The sequence below is a fragment of the Podarcis liolepis genome (genome assembly GCF_965112155.1).
Source record: "Podarcis liolepis genome assembly, chromosome: 9".
In the NCBI taxonomy this organism is placed as follows: Eukaryota; Metazoa; Chordata; class Lepidosauria; order Squamata; family Lacertidae; genus Podarcis; species Podarcis liolepis.
In genome coordinates this window covers 51,681,758-51,705,673 of record NC_139564.1, presented here as the reverse complement: position 1 = coordinate 51,705,673, position 23,916 = coordinate 51,681,758, and the positions used below count along the sequence as shown (strand labels likewise).

The 23,916-nt window shown below is 44.6% G+C and overlaps 2 protein-coding genes across 3 annotated transcripts in view; both read right to left on the bottom strand.

Annotated features, from left to right (window-relative positions):
- Nucleotides 1-1,935: 1,935 nt before the first annotated feature.
- On the bottom strand, nucleotides 1,936-17,812 carry LOC310686325 (cytochrome P450 4V2-like). Of its 2 annotated transcripts, XM_083460004.1 has the most exons (11): nucleotides 17,172-17,812; nucleotides 12,747-12,859; nucleotides 10,501-10,586; nucleotides 8,910-9,100; nucleotides 8,550-8,619; nucleotides 7,458-7,584; nucleotides 6,449-6,640; nucleotides 4,245-4,347; nucleotides 3,123-3,257; nucleotides 2,539-2,718; nucleotides 1,936-2,119 (listed from the first exon to the last, which is right to left on the bottom strand). In XM_083460004.1, the coding sequence occupies exons 1-11, from the start codon at nucleotides 17,356-17,358 to the stop codon at nucleotides 1,947-1,949; spliced, it is 1,557 nt and encodes a 518-aa protein (XP_083316130.1). In that variant the 5' UTR covers nucleotides 17,359-17,812; the 3' UTR covers nucleotides 1,936-1,946. The 2 variants fall into 2 exon arrangements, with proteins under 2 accessions (XP_083316130.1, XP_083316131.1); XM_083460005.1 differs by lacking the exon at nucleotides 12,747-12,859 and having other exon boundaries at nucleotides 17,172-17,220.
- Nucleotides 17,813-21,445: 3,633 nt separating this feature from the next.
- The window catches only part of LOC310686322 (cytochrome P450 4V2-like), an 8,124-nt gene continuing 5,653 nt past the window's right edge, over nucleotides 21,446-23,916 (bottom strand). Inside the window, exons 8-11 of the mRNA XM_083460000.1 lie at nucleotides 23,186-23,288; nucleotides 22,690-22,824; nucleotides 22,414-22,593; nucleotides 21,446-22,014 (exon numbers count right to left, since the gene is read on the bottom strand). Coding sequence (XP_083316126.1) covers nucleotides 21,842-22,014; nucleotides 22,414-22,593; nucleotides 22,690-22,824; nucleotides 23,186-23,288 — 591 coding nt within the window. The 3' untranslated portion in view covers nucleotides 21,446-21,841. The remainder of the gene's footprint in view (nucleotides 22,015-22,413; nucleotides 22,594-22,689; nucleotides 22,825-23,185; nucleotides 23,289-23,916) is intronic.

Below are 23,916 nucleotides of genomic sequence, written 5' to 3'. Positions count from 1 at the left end.
GTTTTACTTGTTGGGGGGCAGCTGCCCACCTCCCGCTATGCCCATGATAGTAGCTTAAAACTCTGCACTGTCCTGGGGCAGCCAAATAGCACAGGCGTCTGGTCCATCTGGCTCAGTAGCATCTAAACAGACTGGCTGCAATTATCCAAGGTTTTGGACAGGAACCTTTTCCAGACTTATCTGGAGATGCCAGGATTGAAGCTGGGACTCTCCCACTGAGCTACAGCCCTTCCTCAAGTTCCACATAGCTGATAGCCGGGTATTGTCCTCATTTTGCAGAAGTCCTAATCCCTTTACTACCTCACATAGATGCTAAGGCAGAAGATCTGTGGAGCAGTAGGACCACATCCGCTTCTATACCTTCTCCTTGCACTTACACACCCATATACACAAGTCCAGTGTGACACGGCACTTTAATTCACAATTTAATGCAAAAAAAAATTGAATTTCTGGTGTGCGCTTGAATCCCTCTCATCATATATAGCAACTGCCTGGAAGCAGCCTTTATCTTCATCCAAGAAAAAGAAAATGTAAAGCTCATATAAAGGTCAAGAGATGGGGAAGGCGCCATCTGTTAAATTTCCACCTGTCAGGCTGTTACTACGCAGAGAATCAGGCATAAAGGAAAAAAGAAAACAAAGCAATGCTATTATGGTCACAGTTTTCTTACCTCATCTGTCCAAAAGTTTCGTGAAGCTTAAAAGACTGCTATGTAACTTATAAATCTCTACTTACACAAACAGTTGGGACAGATTGTAATCTTCACCCTAGATCCAAAAAGCCAGCAGAGTATTTACCCAGTGCCAGGAAATCTTGGATACATCCATGCTTCGGAACCCATTTAATCCTTATCTCCCCCCCTCTCTCCATGTATTAAAAGTTACATAGGGTAGCCATAAAATGGTATTATCTCCATTTTCAGATGCTATGTGTCATGGGTCCTGTAGCACCAACTAGGAGAGCGCAGGAGTGGCATGCATGGTCAGAAGAGGTAGATGACTCCAAGGTGGGGAGCAGAGGCAGACTGGGCAGTGACTCAGATGAGGAACCCATCCCAGCAATCCCAGGCATCCCAGAAGGGAAGGGAGAACCAGCAGTGCCCATTGCCACATCACCTCCAGAGCAAAATATTTCTATGGTAGTTGAGGAGCTGACCAGCCAATCAGTGGAGCTAGCTGGGTCAAAGGTGGGGAGATAGTTTGATTAGAGTCCTACCCAGTGTCAGGAATGCTTGGATACAAACATCATGCTCTGGAATCAATTTAATGGATGATTCATGATTTCTACCTTAATCTCTTAACTTTAAAAAGTAAACTAAAAATGATACTGAGGTCACTTCCAGAGGACTTCTTTAATAAGCATTCACCCTGATTTGTTTGCAGAGAGAATTCTGGCAAGACAATGAGAATTCATCCAGATTTGTTTTGAGGGACATAAGACAATATTGGGTCAATCAAGTGTTATTCCAGGCTTTCCAGTGTGCTTTCACCTTCCTTGTTTTTAAAAAATATATATTTTGAGGACGCAGGCCTGTTTTACAAGAGCTCCAAATCAGCTTTAATTGTTCAACCTGAGATTGAATTCCAATTCAAAATGCAGACAGTCTGGCAGCACCCTGATGATTTAGATCCATTCCAAATTTCTCTCCATCAGGACAGAGGGGTTCTCAAATTAATTTTTTTAAAATCTCTCTAAAGGCAGACTTCCACTACATGCTAAGAACAGGATTCCAATTCTGGAAATCCCAGAAGCACAAAGCACAAAGCAGCCTCTCTCACTCCTGAAGTCTTGAAGTCTCCCTCTTGAGAAGGGAAAGGCAAACCTGGATTGCAGCTGTTTGCTTTCAAAAAGAAACACCACCACCTTGGTTAGTAATAATAACAACTTTATTATTTGTACCATGTGCATCTGACTGGGCTGCCCCAGCCACCCTGGGGTTTCTTATTTTAAGAGCAGGAAGTTGATCTCCTTTTCAGCTGAATCCAGATGCCCTTATTTGGACGAAGAATCAGTTCTCCTACAGGGCAGAGTTGATCACGTCGCTGTGTACTTTCAATAAAGAAGTGCCTCAGGATGGTAGCTAGAATTGCCATTTCTTCCATCTTTGCAAAGCGCTGACCTGCAGAGGAGTTAAAAAGCAATTACAAGATGCAATTAACCATAGCAGTAGTGCACATTTATTGTTATTCAACACATCACAGGTCCCCAAAAATCAATTTTAAATTCTTAAACACTTAAGCATTTTTCTATACAGATGTATAATCAAATCCACCCAAACAAACAGTGTGTGGGGAGGGGAAAGCCAATGGAAGGAAGGAAAAAGTGGGGGAAGTGGAAAGCAAGGGCTCATAGTATTGGTGCAGAAATGACCTTTAGAATTAGGTGTGTTTGCACTGTCCATTATAAAACTAACAGCCATGGCTTTCCTAAAGAACTCTGGAGACTATGATTTGTTAAGGATGCTGAGAATTGTTTTGAAAGATCAGTGATAGAAGCATACTGTGCTCTGGAGTTTTGACTTTTGACTCTCACACATACCGATACAGTTCCTTGGCCCTGCAGAGAAAGGCACATATGCATACGGGTGCCGCCCAGCTGCGTTCTCAGGGAAAAATCGCTCAGGTCTGAATTCCTCAGGCTCCGGGAAGACAACATGGTCTCTGTGCAGCATGAAAGACCCAATTATGACATCCGTTCCTTTGGGTATCCTGAATCCTCCTGCCAAAGAACAATGGATAGTCGTGAAAACTTCTCCTTGTAAAACCAGCCATGCTAGCACTAAGCTTATAGCCACAGAACATCAAGGCATCAAGCTGCGATGGCTCCGTATTTGTAGAATGCTCTCCCCAAGGAGATTCAGCTGGCACCTTCATTATACATCTTCAGGCGCCAGGCGAAAACATTCCTCTTTAACCAGCCCTTTGGTTGATTGACATCAGATGCCCCTTTAAAATGTGTTGTGGAAGGAGGGGCGGATTATTGGGTTGTTTTCGTTTTTATTATGTATTTTTTATTTTGTAGTTTTATGCTGTGAATCTTCCCTGACATCTACAGGGTATAGGGTGGTATACAAATTTAATACATAACATAAATAAATAAATAAACCCGCTTGAAATACTTACTAATATAACATTCCTCACTCAATGTACGGCCAAAAAATGGGACAGAAGGGAAAAGGCGAAGAGCTTCTTTAACAGCACAATCCAGATACCGTAGTTGCTTCAAATCGTCCATTGTGATGTTACGATCCGAGTCCCCTGATATGATAACAAGAGGCGGTTAGAGAAACGTGTTATTGATTACCAGCAAAACATGCATCCTAACTTTGAAGTTCAGACACCTACTTTTAAAGGATGGTGGAACAGGGGACATTTGAGGGACTAGTTCAGTCACTGCCATAATTCATTTCTATGCTTAGGCTTAGGATGCAAGTCAGCATGTCTTCCTAAGCCAGAGGTTGAGATAAAGCATAAAAAGCATTAGGCCAGCTTCCTGACTCCAGAATGGTGTTTTGTCAGCTGCTGAGGCTACTAAAGGACAGAGCTTCCAAGCACTCATAGCCCCACTCTGCCAGCAAAATAACTAACTAACTTCAGTCTCTTTTGTTTTAGGTATGGGACTAGCTGCCATCCTTTTATAGGTGGTCCCTTTTAAGAGAGCTAAACCAGCGGAGCATCATTGTCTGGTGAAGGGAAAGGATGCTAAGCATCATTGATTGTATCTGCCGAATGTTATCTGGGAGACTTTGAGAAATATGCCAAGCCAGAGTAGATCCCACCTACAGAGTTTATTATTTAAATGTTTCCTGTTAGACATGGAGCAGCAAGTGGGTATGATTTGGTGAAAACAGCTTCATGGGCCAAACTGGGACTCATGCTGGGCCAAAGGTACTGGACTTATATAAGCAGAATTCTCTGATCTGGCCTCGTACAGAGTATAAATAAATGAGCTTTCCACACCAATAAAGTGTTTCAAAGTTGTACTGCAAGCTGTCTTTAAACCTGTTACAAAATACATTGTAAACACAAATCAACACATTGCTCTTAAGCAACAGGTGATTTGCTACAATTCTCTGCAAACGGAAATCTCCAGAAAATATTTTATGCCGTTAAGCCTCAATGTTTTACAAGAGGTCCTGCTTCTCTGCATTAGAAGAATCAATAGATATTCATGAGTACCCAGAAGTATTCCTGCATACCATACTTACCCAGGTTTATACTCACAGAAAAGAAAAAGAAACTTACCAAAAACCTCATCAAGTTCATGGTGAACTTTTCTTTGGGCTTCTGGATGACTTGCAAGCAAGTAAATACACCACTTCATGGCAGAAGCGGAAGTATCATGACCCTTGAAGGGGAAAATGAAAGAGGCCTAACGTTTATCAGAAAAATAGGATCCTCAGCCATTATAATGATATCCCAATCCAAGGCCTAAAGAAAGTATTTCACACCCTCTGAAACTCACAGCAGTTTTTCTTAGCACAAATCCAAAATTTGAAGGCACCAGCCACATACACAAGAGTACCGTATTTTTCCACATACACAAGAGTACCGTATTTTTCGCCCTATAGGACACACTTTTTCCCCTCCAAAAATGAAGGGGAAATGTGTGTGCGTCCTATGGGGCGAATGCAGGCTTTCGCTGAAGCCTGGAGAATGAGAGGGATCGGTGCGCACCGACCCCTCTCGCTCTCCAGGCTTCAGGAAGCTCTGCGCAACCCTTGGGAGACCGGCGCGACTTCGCACTGGCCTCCCAAGGGTTGCACAGAGCTGCCTGCATTCTGAAGCCTGGGGCGTGCTGAAGAGCGCGCCCGGGCTTCGCACAGCTCTCTACAAGCCTGGGAAGACCGGCGCGACTTCCCGCCGGGCTCCCTAGGCTTGCGGATAGCAGGCTGTTCTGGGGGCTGGGGTCGGGGGAAGCTCGGGCTTCCCCCATGTCAGCCCCGCGCCTGGGGGGGAAATAAAAAAAATTCTTTATTTCCCCCCCCCAAAAAAAAAAACTAGGTGCGCCCTATGGGGCGGTGCGCCCTATGGGGCGAAAAATACGGTAAGTCTTGTAAGTGTTTGGGGGGAAATTAAGGAAAACCATGTCCTAGGGTTTCTTCCAGGCCTGGTCACTTTCCACGTGCTAAAGACAAACTGACATTCCTGAGTCACTCTCATATCTGAAAAGATCTTGGTAGGATGGTTAACACACCTATCTAAATACGAAACAGACATATACACTGAAGCTTGGCTTTTAGGTACCTTCATTTTATTTTATATGATATATGACACGTGACATGTGATATTGTTTTATTTTTATCCCACCTTTCCTGCTTTCACACAATCCCAAATGTGTCATGTATAAAACAATTGCATATTTCATAGAAAAACAATCTCTTGTATAAAAACATGCTTTCCTTTGTTTTTGCCCATTGCATTGTAACTGATCCCCACTTCCCATGTCTCAGTCAACTGAAAACAAGAGTTCCTTTGGAACTGCCTCCACTAGACAGGCAGATAGATCCCTCTTGCCTCTTTGGTGCCCACCGAAGACTTTCCTTTCTCCACAAGCATTTTAAGTGGGGATTTTTTTTATCCGCATCTATATCTGGATTTGGAACTGTTTTATACATTGTATTCTTAAATTCTTTGTATTGTTAAAGCACTTCTGAGATATTTAAAAAGGAAGGAATTCATAAATGGAATTAAATGATTAATAAATAAACAACCATGCCTCAGTACCGCTATAACCACCAGAGGGCAAACACAACACAACAAAGTTATCGGTGAATCAAGTCAGGTTTTAATTATACTCACTGAACTACCATTAAGCAATCTGTCTGGCAGCTGTTTGTGTGCAAGTAGTTCTTTGTTTTCTTTATTAAAGCAAATTAATATCAGGCAATGATTTATTTCATGCCCATGTATTGTTAATGAAATAAGCTGCATCACTGAGAATTTATTTATGCTCCACTGGAAGAGAATACCAGACTAATCAGGTACGGCAAATGCAAGCTTACCATCTAGCTAAGGGCAGCTTCAGATACATATTTTCTACAGCAAAGTTTTACATGTGTTAAATTAGCAAACACATATCTGAAACAATTATTTACAATTATTTTCTCTTAACAAGCTCAAACCAAGCCTAGGTACTTTTTTTCAGCACTAAGCTGAAGTACCGTATGCTATGGCAGGTCCCATGTGTAGACATTTGCCTATAGCCAGAGATTTCTTGACTTGTAGAACAGCCTCTTAACACTTACACCTCTCTATTTGGAAGTAAACACCATTGAGTTCAATGGGGTTTACTCCCAGATATATGGGTACAGGATAGCATTCTTAACCACCATGCTATACCAGCACTCTTGTACTCGAGTAGGAACCACTCCCACTACTGAAATTTATATTGACCAGAGTTCTTGGTGTGCTTTTTCCTTAGCACTCTTGTACTGGGCATTCTATACCTCAAACATGAATGTATCCACTTCCTCTCGTATGTCCAGGTAGCTCAACTTCTTCCCATCATCATCTGTGGCATTCAGAAGCATATCAAGAAAAGCTCTCCTGACTTTGTGCCCGCTTTGTTCACCGTTGCTGACAGCATTGCTTCTATGCTGCTCCTGGTTTTTTAGTTCTTGAGCTTTTTCTGCAATGACCTTAGATAATAAAAACAAAAAAATAGCCATTCATTTCTCAGATTGCAGGATCCAGTGTGTGCACTCACTGCAGTACCAAATAACATGACTAGCTATCTCTGTTGTCCCCTGAACCTAGCAAGGTCCGTATACCCAGTTATGAAGATGCATTTGATGTCTTGGCAATAACAAACTGTTGCTGGTGAGGCACAGTGGATAGTGTTGAACTGAAGCTTGAGTTTGAATCTCAACTCAGCCATGAACCCCAATAGGTAGCCTGAAGGTTGAGTCATTCTCTCGTAGCACAGCCTGCCTTGCAGGAATGTGGTGAAGATAAAATGGGAATTGCCACATGCACACTGTTATCACAGGGGAAAATATAACTGTGATGGGTGGATGGATGGAATCACATAAACTCCAGAAAATAGTACTCTTCATGGCATGTCATCCTGGACATTCAGGAGCCAAGGGGTTAGAAGAAAATGGGTGTCACTTTGGTCCTGCCCCCCAATGTCTCTAAGCTAACCTTCGTTCGTTGAATGCAAACGTGTGAAGGGAGCTTGGGAGCACAATTGCCTGAATACACAACACTCTTTGCAATCTGGAACACTGATAATGTGGGGATCCAGATTTCAGAAGCCTTGTAAGCGAGTTCAGGAAAAAACACCCTCAAGCCGTCATTAGATGTTTTCCCTAAAGACACAAAGGCTGGGAGTGGAGAGAGCAAACTTTTGCCCAGCCTGACATGCTGTGAGCAGGGCTCCAAAGTCTGGGAGGGTCACAATTGTGAATACCTTTTGGTATCTGTGCCTATGAAATAGAATATTCAGCGGCTTACATTATCAGTAAAGCTGTGAAGTATCTTCAGACTCCTGTAATGTTCTCTTCCATCTTGGAACATGAGGTACAGAAGGTCAGGCCAGAGCCAGGGAGACTTCTGTCTTTGTTGAATCAGAACACTCATCCTAGGGTAACAAGCAACAAAGCTGGGTATATCCCTAAGAAAATGCAAAAAGTACAGGAAAGAGCCCAGATGTATTGCTACTAATCTGAGCAAATTAGTGTCATGAAAGACATGTAAAGAGAAATATGGTATACATGTGAAATAGATACACAGAGCCCCAGCTCAGGACATACAGCTTGGGCCGTTTTCAGGCCCTCCACTGTGCAGGTCACCTCCAGTGTGGATGGGGCTTCTACATAATCATTCAACCCGGTTCGTGCAATCCACCTCCAAAAGGAAGGGTGGGGGGGGGGGGAATTGTACAAAGCAGGCCTTTGCAAGTTTTTCATGCAGACAGTCAAGTTCAGGTTAAAGACAGAAGGAGCATCTCCACCCCCATCGTTCTGCCCGGACACTGAGGTCCAGCTCCGAGGGCCTTCTGGCAGTTCCCTCACTGCGAGAAGAGAGGTTACAGGGAACCAGGCAGAGGGCCTTCTTGGTAACGGTGCCCGCCCTGTGGAACGCCCTCCCATCAGATGTCAAGGAAATAAACAACTATCTGACTTTCAGAAGACATCTGAAGACAGCCCTGTTTAGTGAAGTTTTTAATGTTTGATCTTTTATCGCTATTCATATTCATATTCATATTCATATTCTGCTGGGAGCCGCACACAGTGGCCGGGGGAACCCAGCCAGATGGGTAGGGTATAAATACAAAATTGTTGTTGTTATTATTAGTAGACGTGGTGGTGGTAGTAGTATTAATATTATTATTATATCTGCATGGTGGAAGGGAAAGGGCCTTTTTTCCATGTAACCCCCCACCCCACCCCAGTAAGACACTGCGGATCAAGGCTCTGCTTCAGAGATGGAAACCTGTGTCCCTACAGATGCTGTTGAGACTCCAACTATTAGCATCCCTGACCACTGACTGGCCACAGGTTCCAAATCCTTGCTACTGGAATGTGTCATCCCAATAACAACTACCTGTAGACAGCTTGGACATATTCGGAATCCTTATTGTGTTGTGCTCCTATGTTCTTGCCCATAGCTGTTTCTAGGAACAGAAGAGAGAGAGAAATCAAATGAAGACCCGTTCTCCTAGAAAGCACGAATGGGACCTAATCGGAGCAGAGGGCCCATCAAGCTCAGTGTTGACAGAATTTAAATGAACAACAAGCGATTCACGTTATTTTAAAAATGGCATGTGTCTAATTTAGATAAATTGTTACAAGGAGAACAACTCTTCTGGTCAGATCTCACAAAAATGTCCATTCGTCCAACAAATGAGCAGGGATGTTTAAACCTCATTTACTGCAACACTTTGACAGCAGCAACTGCATTTACCACAGATTACATCAAGGGCACAGAGAGTAATGTATAAAGTGCAATCGAACGGCTCCTTATCCACATGTTTTTCAAGTTTCTGAACAAGGACATTGGCTTGCTCATTCATCACTTCGAGGAAATCTTCTAAGATGGTAAAATGGAAGGTGGGTGTTAACATTTTCCTTCGGGACCGCCATTTGCCTCCAGTGCTGCAAAACAAAGACTGAAACATCAATGCCTTCAAGCGGGACCTGGAACAAAACATGGCAGTGTGCAGTGCTCCTGTTCAGGTTTCCAGACACTCCCTTCTTCCTCACCCCCAACTGACCATTTTTTTCTCTAACAGTCAACAGCCCATAGTCACTGATCATGTTCAGTCTCCAATGTGTTTTTTACTGGTTTCTTTCCACGTTGTCTCCCCATCCCTGCAATAAAGATTTGGCACTGGAAACCTGGGGGTTTCCCTGAACCTGCTGGTGCCCCCTTGCCTAGGCTACATAAAAGGATGATTGACCACATAAAGACTAGCACCTAGCAGACTGAGGTCATTAGTATGGTGATGTTCAAGCAATACACCACTTTTCAAATCTCATGGATCTCAATGCCAATTCTGGATTGGCAATGAGTGGTCACCTCCTAAGGCTTTTTCTTCATAAACTATTATCTCTCTCCTGCTCCGGCCAGCAGCTGAAAACTTCCAGCTCACTGCAGATTCTCCCAACTTGTTTTATGTTAATACAGGGGTGAGGTTTCAGTTTTGCCCATTAGGCCATTTCATTTTTGCCCTCACATCAAATCATAGAATTGTAGAGCTGGAAGAGACCCTGAGTATCATCTAGTCCAGCTCCCTGAAATGCAGGAATATGCGGCTGCCCCATATAGGGATCAAACCTGAGACCTTGGTGTTATCAGCACTGTGCTTTAACCAACTGAGCTATGCCATCTGTGTGTGACAGATAGAGATGTGGCTGCAAGTAAACCATCAGGAGCCTTAAAGTCAGTATCAATCAGCTGCTTGGCGCTGCCTTCAAAGCCCAACCAGTGGAGAACTCCATAGAGAGCAGCTGACCTCTGCTAAAAGCAGGTCCTGAAGTCAGCACCAATCAGCTCTTCAGTACTTTTCTTGAGAATTGAGCAAGGCTACACCCACCAGCCCACCTCCAAAGTCCACACACTCAATAGGACATGTGCAGGTGTTGTGTGGCCAGTGGGCTGTCATGGGTGTGGCCTGTAACCCCAGTCCCACTTCCTCCTTCACACATTCATTATACAGTGGTACCTCAGGTTACATACGCTTCAGGTTACAGACTCTGCTAACCCAGAAATAGTACCTCGGGTTAAGAACTTTGCTTCAGGATGAGAACATAAATCGTGCTCAGGCGGCGCGGCGGCAGCAGGAGGCCCCATTATCTAAAGTGGTGCTTCAGGTTAAGAACAGTTTCAGGTTAAGAACAGATCTCCGGAACGAATTAAGTACTTAACCCGAGGTACCACTGTACATGTGTGGCAGGACTGATAACCCAACCTGCTCTGAACACACCAGCTACATTATATTCCAAAGGGTAGGACAAAAGGGTACAATTCCCACTTATGTTCTGGGTCCGTTTACCTCGTTAGGAGTCCTGTGCCCAGCCAAGGATGCAAAAACGTGTAGATAAAGGGTTTTGCAAGATGCTTAGAGCTCCTCAACACTACCTGACAACAGAAGCAAGGAAAAATGTAACTTCTTGACTTTGCCTTTCTATGAATCTAATTTGAATCCCACACTCTTTCTCCTGATTGCCTGATGGACTCACTAGCTCCCACTGGTTGCTGGGTCACCAGGAGGTAGACCCAGAGCCTGTCCGCCATAGGGCTCCCTTCTACAACTTGCGCTTTCATTCTTTTACTTTTTAGACTACAGAGTAAGGATGTGAGGACCTGTGAGTGCACAGCTCACGCACACATCTGTTCTGAAAGCTCAAACAATGTGTGGAGGTCAAAAGGACATCCCAGGTCACCTGAACTTGGCTCAGCTCAGTCCCCATCTAGTGTATACCGGGAATTACTCATGTACTTTCAAATGTTCTTTGATATTTGCAAAAGCAGTTGAGATTCTCAGAAAGGTGCATGTTGCACTGAAAACCACATTTGGCATCTGTTCTTGGCTCCTGCTGCGTGACAGGCAGCTAGGGGCATCGTGTCATTTTCCAAGTGGAAGGCCTGCCTCCATAGGGAGCTGCAGACAGCAGCACAATCTGTCTCCAACATGATTGTCAGATGCTTCTTTCCCTGTGTCAACTCTGTTTCCCTATCACCATGTCCACCTTTATTTGTAAGACCAGTTTTAGCAGGATAATGACTCTGCTATTAAGATCCTAGCAAAAGGGGCCTGATTCCAGCCTGCCTGAGGGCCCTTCCTTCTGCCAGGAGAACCTAGTCTGTAAGTAGGTTGGCTAGATGCAAAATGTGGCAGAACTCCAGCACCTTTAATAGCTGTGTTGAAGAAGGAACTTCAACAGGTGTCCTGCTGGAATTTTCTCTTCTGTCTCACTCTTGCAAGTGCTGGAGATCTGCCCACCCTTGAGGGCTGCTGTGAACCCATCTTCAAGGAACGGCTCTCAACACACGTACCCCCTCTTTATTATTTCTTCATGTATTCCAGAATGTGGATTATAGGGCTAAAGCCTAGAATTCCAAGGAACACAGCAGCCATATTTCTTGCTCCCACCCATTCAGCCCATCTGCTTCAATCTACCTCCTTTGTTTGCTGTGGCTGGGAGGGTGTCAGCTGTGCTTCAGAGAAAATGAGGTGGGAGGGACAGATGATGGGACTGGGAGAGCAAATGTGGCTGCCCTTCCTTTTGCTGCACTGCATCATTTAAATCGAGAGTGGAGAGAACCTCTAGCCTTCTGGACTTTGTTGACCCCAACTCCCATCAGCCCCATTCAACATGGCCTATAGTCAGGAATGGAGGGAGGAGGATCCAAAAACATCTGGAGGGCCATCTGCTTTAAAGCTCTTTGTCCAGCATAAGTGGCAGCAACCCTAGACCTATTCCATGCGGCTGGCAGTTGCAAGTGATTTCAGTCCCTTTTAACAGGATCCAGCAATTTGCATTAAAACAGCTGCACTTGTCAAAATCCTGCCAAAGGAAGGGGGAGGGACTTTGCCCAGTTTTTAAACAAACAAACAAACAAACAAACAAACAAATAAATAAATAAATAAATAAATAAATAAATAAATAAATCAGAGCAGATATTATGGCATTTGCTTTTTGAAAAACACCACCTCCACACTGTTGATGAATAGCACTCAGCTAAGATCTTCAGACAGAATATCTGCATTAAGCATAATCCTCATGCTCATCCTACAAAATGAAGTGCAAGGTTTTCTTGAGTGCATGCACTGGAAAAACTATTTCTCTCTCTCTCATGTTCTTGGATTACAGTAGCATTTTTCAGAAGGATCCCAAATCTGATCTGGCACCTTTCTTTATATTTCTTAGAAATTAAGCCCGAGCAGCTTCCACAGGACTTATTCCCAAGTGTCTTTAGACTGCAATCCCCTCTGAGTCTATACAGAAATAAGTTCCAATGAATCTAATGGAGCTTGCTCCCAAGAAAGTGAGCAAGTCCCATTAGACACAATGAGACTTATTTTTGAGTAAATATTCATAAGAGTGCACCAGTGTGTGAAAGAGAATGGGCAACTCTACTCTCCGACCCCCATTTTTGGCTGACACTTTGGTCCTATTCATCATCCTCTCCAGGCATGCACTGTTTGGCAGATTATACTCAGGGGGAGGTGGGTTTTGGTAGTGCTGCAGGGGAGCTCCCCAGCCATGCAGTAAAGTCTAAGAATGACAACCTCACCTCTACAGTTTCTGGACGATATAAGAGCACAACGGGATGTGGTCCTATCCAAAGTTGCATCAGTGGGAGATTCCGGAAAGGTTCCATGGAATTTATCATTTGCTGAAAGAAAGCTGGGAAAACATGCATCCAGTTTGAAATTGAGGAATTCAATGACACCACCTCTACGCTACTTGTTCTCATTTCACGTACTCTAAGCTAAGATCAACAGCCACACAGTAAGAGAACCCTCTTCCCAAATTCAGATTGCGAGAGACAAGGAGCTGATTCCAACCTCCCACTTTCACATAAAGTTCTAATTTATATAGCATGCTCAGCCATTCTCATCTAAGAGCATATTCAGATTTGCTTAGAAATCAATTTGACCATATAAAATGAGGCTCTTTTATGGGTGGGGCACTGCGTGATTGATGGGTAGTGTGCCCCACTCTGATATTGCATACAAAATAATCCATATTTGATTATTGTGACCACATAATTGGAGAAAGGGAGCCAGAAGTAACTGTAAAGCAGATGGATCAAGAAGCAATAGATATGTCCTGAACAGACAGCCTCGGTCCTAAGTGATTTAAGTACAGAAGGTGAGGCACAAAGAAGTCCTGCTATATATACGTTTGATGAAAGTCTATCTAACTGGTCAGTCAATGTAGCCATGATAGAAGAAACATCTGCACCTAAGCAAATACATTCCTATCATGAAAGTTTGTGTTTCACGAATTCCTGAATAAATCCTGATCTGGCTTAGCTAGGTAAGATTCTAGAAAGGAATTGCAGCTAATTAAGAACTCTACATTTTCTCTTCTCTAAAACAAGCATTTTAGAGCCAGTTATTTAACTAAACTCAAGCCTGTTTCCCTAATAAAAGCTTTTATTCAAGTGATGCCAACTGCAATCCTGGACAGGTGCTATAACAGGGGTAGGCAACCTAAGGCCCATGGGCCACAAGCGACCCACAGGGGTCGTTTAACCGACCCACAAGCCACCCCCGAACTGAGCTGCCTACTCGGTGAGTCCCCACATGCTGCACTAAATCGGTGCAGCGTGGTGTGGAGACTCGCTTCTGTGGCGCTGGAAATCGCCTCTGTGCATGAGCACACGCAGACACCAGAAATCATATCTGCACAGATGCAGACACTGGAAATAGCAGGCGCGCACGCTCACACACACACACATGATCCAGCCCACGGAGGGATTTCCGCTGGAGTGAACCAGCCCAGGTGAGATAAACCTTGCCAACCCCTGTGCTATAACAAGGTCTATTATGAAGGCAGATTCTGTATCTGTGGCCACTATTAGGTGTAATTGTTAACCTGCCCTTTATATACTGATTCAAGAGAGATTTCTGAATATAACATATGGAAGTAGGAACACTGAGGTTTGAAGAAAAAAACCAACCATTTCTTTGGAATGATAGTAACAGCTTTGCAACTCTTCTCGCACTAGCAGCAAAGATTAGAAATACCTTTGCTGTACAGTGGTACCTCTGGTTACGTACTTAATTGGTTCCAGAGGTCCAATCTTAACCTGAACTGTTCTTAACCTGAAGCACCACTTTAGCTAATGGGGCCTCCCGCTGCCACCACGCGGTACTACCTCTGGGTTAGCCGAGTCTGTAACCTGAAGCATCTGTAACCTGAAGTGTATGTAACCCGTGGCACCACTATAATTGTTTTGGTGACTCTGAGGTTGTGTGGACTGATGGTACTGCTGATTCGTGATATTATTTCTGTGTATGGTATTATTACTACGTTGGTATTAAGGCACATTTTAATGAACGAACTCTGGACACTGCACCTATCTGCTTGGCCCTTCCGCCTGAAGGGCTCTCCTCACCAAGGAGAGCCTTCCAGCAGGCGCGGACTTTGGTACTATGGCGCCCTGAGCAAGGACAACATTTGACATCCCCACCTAAGTTGCGTACCCATATAAATATTATTATTATTATTATTATTATTATTATTATTATTATTTTGCGCCCCCTCGGCTCAGAGCCCTCAATCCAGTGCTGCTTCCCGTTCCATTGCGGGCCAGCCTTGCCCTGGCCAAGCAAGGTGAGGCGATGATTCCCCATTGGAGGCAGGTGAAGCAGCTCCAACCTGCTGCCCTTGGCCGCATGGCCCTTGCCATGAGACAAGCAGCTTGGGGGTGGCCCCTCGGTTTTGAAAATGGCGCTGCTACAACTTCGCCCTGCTCCCAAGGCGCAAGAGGGCGGAGCTGCAAGTGGAACGGTTTCCATAATGGAGCACCTGCAGCGCAGCACTGAAACTCGCGTTTGCCGCCTCCGTGTCGCTGCTGCGCCCCTCTTCCCCAAGAAAGGAAAAGGCAGCAAGCTCGCAGCTGTGAGCCAAGCAAAGCCCTTCATAGAGAGGGGAGCGGGCTTGGTTGGTGGTATGTACCGAGTTGAATAGGATCCAAAAAGCAGCAGTCTGATTGGTCCTAAAACAATAGGATTCAGAATGCAGCAGTATGCTTGGTCCTAAAACAATAGGATTCAGAATGCAGCAGACTGATTGGTCCACAGGAGCCACCCAATCCAGCTCCAGGTGGAAGTGAATCCACAACCAGATTGGCCTACAGGTGAATCCCGGAATTAGCCAATCACGTGGGGCCCATTGTGTAAATCATGTATATAAAGCAGACATTCTGGGGGAACTTCAATTCCTCCTCACCACTGTGAGCTGAATAAAGAGCATGAAATCCACTCTCGACTCCGAGTATATGTCAGTTGGCGGCTTCCTTTCTCGAGGACAAAGCGGCGCAGCGAAACAGAGGCTGCAAACGCGGTGGGGAGGCAAGGAGGAGGAACCCCGAGAGGTTCCTGGGGAGACGCTTTCTGACGAGCAGCTCAACCCAGGCAGAGCTTAACGTGGACCCTCATTTTCTGAGCCGGGCGAGGGATGGTGAAGACGAGCTGCTGGAGGAAAGCTGACGTGTTGGCTCGAGGGAGGAGAGCGTCCGTCTGAGGCGGAGCTTGAGAGAGTGCTAGTGCCTGAATGGGCTCACAGTGGAAACCTAAATGGGTCTACTCCGAAATAAGCCCCACCGATTTGCCGTGTTGAGGGCGTTTGTTTTATTATTCATTAAATTCCTGCGGCAGAAGAGCGTGTGCAAGCTCACTGTTGCAAGCCAAGCTATGTCTACTTTGGAGCAAATCCCCAGGCATTTTGGCACCTGAAACAAAACCCATAAATAAATTGATTCCCTTCCTTTAATGTTTTGAAATCTTATCTACAAATATTACAGTATCCCTTTTTAAAAACTGCTAAGTCTTTAATCATGTATCACGGGACTTTTTTCATTTTTGTTTTCTGCTATAGCATAACACTGCTACCCTATGGGATAATAAACTGATAATAATGATGATGATAATTATAAGGATGGGTGCGCTGGATTTTAGCAATACAGTGGTACCTCAGGTTACATACGCTTCAGGTTACATACGCTTCAGGTTACAGACTTTGCTAACCCAGAAATAGTGCTTCAGGTTAAGAACTTTGCTTCAGGATGAGAACAGAAATCGTGCTCCGGCAGCGCGGCGGCAGCAGCGGGAGGTCCCATTAACTAAAGTGGTGCTTCTGGTTAAGAACAGTTTCAGGTTAAGTACGGACCTCTGGAATGAATTAAGTACTTAACCTGAGGTGCCACTGTAAATTGCACGCTACAGTAAACCTATAAATCATACCTGTGATTCTTACATTACAGGGGTGTTGGACTAGGTGGCCCTTGGGTCGCTTCCAAATCTACAATTCTGTGAAGAGGAGGAAATAAAATGTGCATTTCCCAGTGGGGAAAACTTGCTACTTTCTGTTATCCAACTCTGGACATCTAGCATCTGGATGATGATGATGGTGGTGTTGCTTCTAGATAAGCAGGGTATATACAGAAATTACCTACGACCCTATTTATGAATTTCCAATTTTTCCCAAATTATGCTGCACACACAAGATCACACCCTGGAATTAATATTCTCAACTGATCTGGAGTCCGGACTTTCTGGCACTGGCGGGATGAGGAAAAGGCTCTTTCAAAAGTGCAATGTGGAATATAAGAGTAGTTCAGAGAATATTAAAGGAAAAATTACTCACACATCTGCAGTAAAAAAAAAAGAGGGATCGCTACATCAAAATCATCCCGATATTGCATACATGGAAATGGTTAAGGTGCGTTTCCGAGCAGAGACGGGGCATCTCCCCTTACTGAAATTAAGATACACGGAAAGGCAGAATTTCAGCCACCTCCAGGGAGAAGATGCGTTTGGAGGAGGCGCACGGAGGCTATTTCTCAATGCCTCCTATTCGTACCTTTCCAGAATGTGTCACAGTGGGCAGGTGAAGATTGCCAAAACCTAGTAGCCTATTCGGTTTCTTTCGCCCCAGCTGCCTGGGAAAACTCCGTGCGCGCTTTCTCTGCCTGCCTGCCTTTTACCTTCCCCATCGCGTTCAAAGAGCAGCGCGTTGCCCAGCAGCGGGTACCAGGGACTGAGCCCCGGGATGGGCTTCAGCTGCACGTATTTCCAACACTGGTCCAGCAGGAAGCGGGCGACCCAGACGGCCAGGAGCAAGGCGAGCGCCGCAGCCGCCCAGGAAAAGAGTCGATCGCCCTCCGGAGCCATCCTTGGCGAGAGCAGCCGAGCACGGATGGCCTCCCTCGGCTCCAGGGAAGCGAGTTGCTTGGAGAAGAGGCTCCAAGGTAAGGCGAGGCGGAGTCCGGGGAGGGGGAGGACTGGGAGAGCGAAGGCATCGCCTCCATCTCTCTTAAACAGTGAAGACTTGAGGGAGAGGTGGAGCCAAATTGTCAAGGGGATGGAGTAACCCCTCTCTGGGAAAAATGGTGTCTGCCCTGGGGGCTTGTTAGCTTAAGAGAAAAGGCGTGCAACAGGAGAAAAGGGTATGAAATCAGGCCAGGGCCAGACCTGGCGGAAAGTGGACCTGGAGAAAACATTTTTCTTCTTCTTATGCAGCACTAGAGCACATCAAGGGAAGCTAAATGATGCAGGATTTTGGAGAAGCAAAAGAAAGTACTTCATACAGCACATAATTTATTAACTGTGGCCGTTGCTCCTCCAGGAGCCAAGGCTGACCACCAGTGGCGTAGCGTGGGGGGTGCAGGGGGGGCCGGCCGCACCGGGCGCACCATCTGGGGGTTAGGGTTAGGGGGTGCAAATCCACGGGTTAGGGGGCGCAAATCCATGGGTTAGGGGGCGCAAATTACTTGCCTTGCCCCGGGTGCTGACAAACCCACGCTACGCCACTGCTGACCACCAACCTCGCAGGGGGAGGCGCTGGGCCTCTTGCCAACTTTTTTGAAAAGAAAAATTATTCGAAGTTATAAATTTATAAACAATTTTTGTATCAATGCTAAAATTTCAGCAATGTTCTACTTTCATTGAGTAGAAAAAGGAGACAGCAATGTTTTGTTTCTCATGATCAGATGCTATTAAGTTTGGGCCTCCCCATTTCCCCTATTCCAGGGGCTCCAGCTGCTTTAATCCAGGGTGCTGGGCTCCTGTTTGCCTGCCTCTCCACCCCCCCCCCCCCACCGCACCATGTCTTCTTTAAATGTACTGGACAGTCATACCTCAGGTTACAGACACTTCAGGTTGCTTTCTTTCAGGTTACGGACCGCCAAAACCCAGCAGTACCAGAACAGGTTACTTCTGGGTTTCGGCAGTTGCGCATGCTCAGAAGTGCTAAATCGCACTTTGCGCATGTGCAGAAGCTCCGAATCACAACCCATGCATGTGCAGACATGCAGACACGGGTTGCGAACGCTGTAGGTTGCGAACGTGCATCCCACATGGATCATGTTCGCAACCCGAGCGTCCACTGTATTGTCCTTTACTGCTGCCACTAAAAGCAGAAAAATTGGGGGTGGGGGTTGCATCAGGTCCCTGAACTAGGGAGGCAGACACTCTAATATAAGATAATAAAGCCGGAAAGGATTTTGGAGGAATTGGTGGGTGGATTAAATAAATTGGCATTTCTTTATTCTGGGAATTACCCGGTATTGTGGCCGCTTGTGAATGAAGAATATAAGATACAATAAGGTAATGCCTTGGCATATGACTGTCACCTGTTGGTCTTTAGCTTACTACTATACTACATTTCGCAGTGCCTCGACATTTAACAAAATACAGTGGTACCTCAGGTTACATACACTTCAGGTTACATACGCTTCTGGTTACAGACTCCGCTAACCCAGAAATAGTGCTTCAGGTTAAGAACTTTGCTTCAGGGTGAGAACAGAAATTGTGCTCCGGAGGTGCGGCAGCAGCAGGAGGCCCCATTAGCTAAAGTGGTGCTTCAGGTTAACAACAGTTTCAGGTTAAAAAAGGACCTCCAGAACAAATTAAGTACCACTATATAGAACTGGAGAAGTCTTGACCTGCATGGTTTCCATAGTAGCTTTTAACTCTGCACTGTGGCCTGGGACAGCCAAGGAGCAAAGAAATCCACAGGCAGCCTCACTTAATGTGCACCATGTCCAAAGGTTCTGAAATGTATGAATAAAAGAGTGAAAAGTATACATCTTCTCCAGTGTGAGCCAGTGTGGTGTAGTGGTTAAGAGCAGTGGACTCGTAATCTGGGGAACCGGGTTCGCGTCTCCGCTCCTCCACATGCAGCTGCTGACCTTGGGCCAGTCACACTTCTCTGAAGTCTCTCAGCCCCACTCACCTCACAGAGTGTTTGTTGTGGGGGAGGAAGGGAAAGGAGAATGTCAGCCGCTTTGAGACTCCTTTGGGTAGTGATAAAGTGGGATATCAAATCCAAACTCTTCTTCTCATCCACTTCCCTACAGATTTCTCTTGATGAATGCTTTAGCTGAGATTCCTCCATTGCAGGGAGTTGCACTTGATGACCCTTGGAGGTCCCTTTCAACTCCACAATTCTATAAATGGACTTGAGTTTCAGAAAGAATTCTTGCTTTATCTTCATGTTTTCATCACAACATGTCAAAAAAACTGCCTTGCACCAAGTCAGGATACTGTTCCATCTAGGTCAATATTGTCTACACTGACTGGCAGCAACACACCAGAGTTTCAGGCAGGAATATTTCCCAGGCTTATCTGGGGATGATGGACATTGAACCTGGGATGTCATGCATGCAGCGCGGATGCTCTCCCACTAAGGTACAGCTCTTCATTAGTCACATGGCTGATAGCCAGGTGACAGAAGCCCTTGAATCCCTTCATTACCCTACATTGGTGCTCAGGCAGAAGATTTGCGATACAGCGCAACCACATCCACTTGTACTGCTTCTCCTTGCACGCCCACGCCCACATGAACACAGATATTTTAGTCCACTGCGACAAGAGCTCCTTAATTCACGTAACTGCACAAACCTGAATTTCTGGTACACACTTGAATCCTTTCCACAAAATAGCAACAGTCTGGAGGTAGCCTTTATCTTCATGCCAGAAAAAGAAGTCACTGCAGGTGACGCTTTTGCTCACATAGAGATCAAGAGATAGGGAAAGCTTCATCTATTAAATTTCCATGTTCCGGACCACAGAATCAGGCCCAGTGAAAGAAAACACAGCCATGCTATTGTGATCATAGTTAGGAAAACTCATCTGTCCAAAGGTTTCATAGGAATGCATAATTTAGGAATGTCTACTTACATAAACAGTTGGGACAAGTTGTAATATTCACCCTAGCTCCAAGAAGCAAGCGGAGTGTGCTCAGTGCTGGGAACTCTTGGATACACACACCATGTTTTAGAATCCATTTAATGGATGATTTGCAATCTCTACCTCACTTTCTCAACATTTAAAATTAAACCAAAAATATTGACTTACCTCCATTAAAGTGAGACAATCAAGTTTGTCTTGATTGCATACTGCCACTCCTTTATCCAAAGCAATCAAGCACAGAGCAGACAAACGATGGCTTCTCAAATCCCAGTCGACATAGTGTTGGATGACACTGAGGTCGCTTCCAGAGGACCTCTTTAGTGAGGATTCATCCCGATTTGTTTGCAGAGAGATTAGATGAGATAGTGAGAATTCATCTTGAATTTGTCCACAAAGAGATTCAGAGACATAATGAGAATGCATCCTGATTTTTTTGTGGGAAGATACAACAATTGTATCAAGCAAGTGGCAGTGGAAGACAGGAGTGCCTGGCATGCTCTGGTCCATGGGGTCACAAAGAGTCGGACACGACTAAATGGCTAAACAGCAACAAGCAAGCAAGCGTTAACCCAGACTTCCTAGTGCATTTTCCTGCCATTTTCTTATTGCAAAAAGCCTGATCTTTGGGGGTTTTCTTTTGCAATAGCTCCAAAACAGCGATAATTGTACCACCTGAATTTGCTGGGATTGTATTCTGCCCCAAAACAGGAAGCACTCTCTTTAGATCCATTCCAAATTTCTCCCCCAAATTGCAGTGTGGTATTATTCACAATGATTTCTCTGGTTTGCCAAACCAGATCAAGCAAACATAGTGATCAAGTCCGTCAAATCATTATCAGCGGCCTGTGAAGACACATAGGAATATGATGCCTATAAAAGTCAGAAGTAAAATGGCAAATGCAGCCCTTCACACAGAAAAGCGCAATGAGAGCTCTGTGACGCGGGTGGCTTGTTAAATGTTCCTGTGAAGCAACTATAGTTCCTGTCTTCATGCACTAGGTGGTGCTTATTCGCCCTGGATCCAGGACAGGTGGCCCTGAGATTGCTGTGATGCTCATGTCTAATCTCTACTTCCAAGGTCTTTTATTATATTCATACATATTAAAATATATTAAATATATTATCAATGTTTCTTATGTGCATACATTTCAAAATACAGGAGTTTTAAAAATTAAAACACACTGCTTTTTTTTTTTAGTATTAAGAAAAGTCATATAGTGGCAACCTAGATTGAAGCCCTCAAATCCCATACCCATTTGCAATATCCCATCAATTGAACAAGCATCAGATTTTGGATTGCAGCTGCTGGCTTTTAAAAAGCAAAAACACAGGTTTGGTTAAGAAAGAAGTCCTAGTAGCATTGGGCAGTCTGAAATGTCCTGCACTGAAAACCAACAGTTTTTACCCAATAAAAAAAAGTCCTAATGTGGTGTGGTAAGGAATTTCCCTGAAGTTTCTTGTTTTAAGAGCCAGAAGACGATCTGTTTTTCAACTGAATCCAGATGCCTTTATTTGGACGAAGAATCAGTTCTCCTACAGTGCCGAGTTGATCGCGTTGCTGCGTACTTTCAACACGAAAGCGCCGTAGAATGGTGGCTAAAATGGCCTTTTCTTCTATCTGTGCAAAGCGCTGACCTGCAGAGGGGTTGGAAAGCAATGACAAGATACAATTAACCAGAGCGATAATACATATTTATTATTATTCAGTATGAGCCGTGTGACACAGAGGTCAGGTTCTCAGGTTCATTTTTAAATTCTTAAACACTTTTATAGTTATACAGATGGTGGTGGACTTACAGCCACTGGTAGGATTGAGTGAAAAACTGGAGGGATGGATAAATGGTGTACAAATAACCTTTAGTTCTAGGTACATCTGCACTATACATTTAAAACACTATAATATTGCTAACAGTCATGGCTTCCCCAAAGAATCCTGCGAACTGTGGTTCGTTAAGGGTGTCGAGAGTTGATGTTTTTACTCTTTTTTATCCTTTTTTGCTCTCTTTTTTATTCTTTATTTATTCTTGTACGTACCAACACAGTTCCTAGGCCCAGCAGAGAAAGGCACATATGCATATGGGTGCCTCCCCGCTGAGTTCTCAGGGAAAAATCGCTCAGGTCTGAATTCCTCAGGCTCTGGGAAGACATCAGGGTCTCTGTGCAGTACATAGGCCACAATGATGGCCTCAACCCCTTTTGGTATCCGAAATCCTCCTGCCAAAGAACAGATAGTCATGAAAGTTTCTTCTTGTAGAGCCACCCAACACTGAGCTTACAGCCACAGCGCATCAAGCCACTTGGACTACTTACTAATATAACATTCCTCAAGCAGTGTACGAGCAAAAAATGGAACAGAAGGGAAAAGGCGAAGAGATTCTTTAATAGCACAATCCAGATACCGTAGTTGCTTCAAATCATCCATTGTGATGTTACGATCCGAGTCCCCTGATAAGATAACAAGAGGCGGTTAGAGAAACACAACTTATTTATAACTAGCAAAATATGCATCCTTAACTTGATGGTCTAACAACTATTTTATATGTTGATGGAGCTGGGAACAGTTTGGGTCCACTAATTCATTTCTGTGCTTTAGGCTTAGGGTGTAAGTCAGCATGTATTCCTTTCTGCTAGCACACGGTCTGACCACATTGGAGCTGCAAAGATCCAAACTGGGATCTGTATTTGTGGGCTGAGGTTCCACAACTTGGTGTTAGAAAAGCTATGTGATGTTTATGAGCACTTACCTAGAAATAAACCTGCATCCCACACTTGTCGAAGTTTATACCCACGGGAAAGGGAAACTCACCAAAAACATCATCCAGTTCACGGTGAACTTTTCTTTGGGCTTCTGGATAACAAGCAAGCAAGTAAATACACCAGTTCATTGCAGCAGCAGTGGTATCATGACCCTTGGAAGAAAGAATTAAAGAGACATAATGTTTTCTATGTGAGACAGGAAGCTACAGTTAGAAGTGGATATGGAACAACTGATTGGTTCAAAATTGGGAAAGGAGTATGACAAGGCTGGATAATGTCTCCCTGCTTATTTCACTTATATGCAGAATTCATCATGTGAAAGGCTGGGCTGGATGAATCCCAAGCTGGAATTAAGATTGCTGGAAGAAATATCAACAACCTCAGATATGCAGATGACACAACCTTGATGGCAAAAAGTGAGGAGGAATTAAAGAACCTTTTATTGAGGGTGAAAGAGGAAAGCGCAAAATATGGTCTGAAGCTCAACATCAAAAAACGAAGATCATGGCCACTGGTCCCATCACCTCCTGGCAAATAGAAAGGGAAGAAATGGAGGCAGTGAGAGATTTTACTTTCTATGCTCCATGATCACTGCAGATGGTGACAGCAGTCACGAAATTAAAAGACACCTGCTTCTTGGGAGAAAAGCAATGACAAACCTAGACAGCTTCCTAAAAGCAGAGACATCACCTTGCCAACAAAGGTCCATATAGTTAAAGCTATGGTTTTCCCAGTAGTGATGTATGGAAGTGAGAGCTGGGCCATAAAAGGAAGACTGAT

What these genes read in the sequence shown, in the direction of transcription:
- LOC310686325 (XM_083460004.1), bottom strand. Translation starts at nt 17,358, where the DNA reads ATGGCTCCGGAGGGCGATCGACTCTTTTCCTGGGCGGCTGCGGCGCTC. An exon ending in TTCACAGCTTTACTGATAAT is followed by an intron (nt 6,641 to 7,457) that starts GTAAGCCGCTGA and finishes TTATTATCTAAG; the next exon opens with GTCATTGCAGAAAAAGCTCA. An exon ending in TGGATACATTCATGTTTGAG is followed by an intron (nt 4,348 to 6,448) that starts GTATAGAATGCC and finishes TTCCCCTTCAAG; the next exon opens with GGTCATGATACTTCCGCTTC.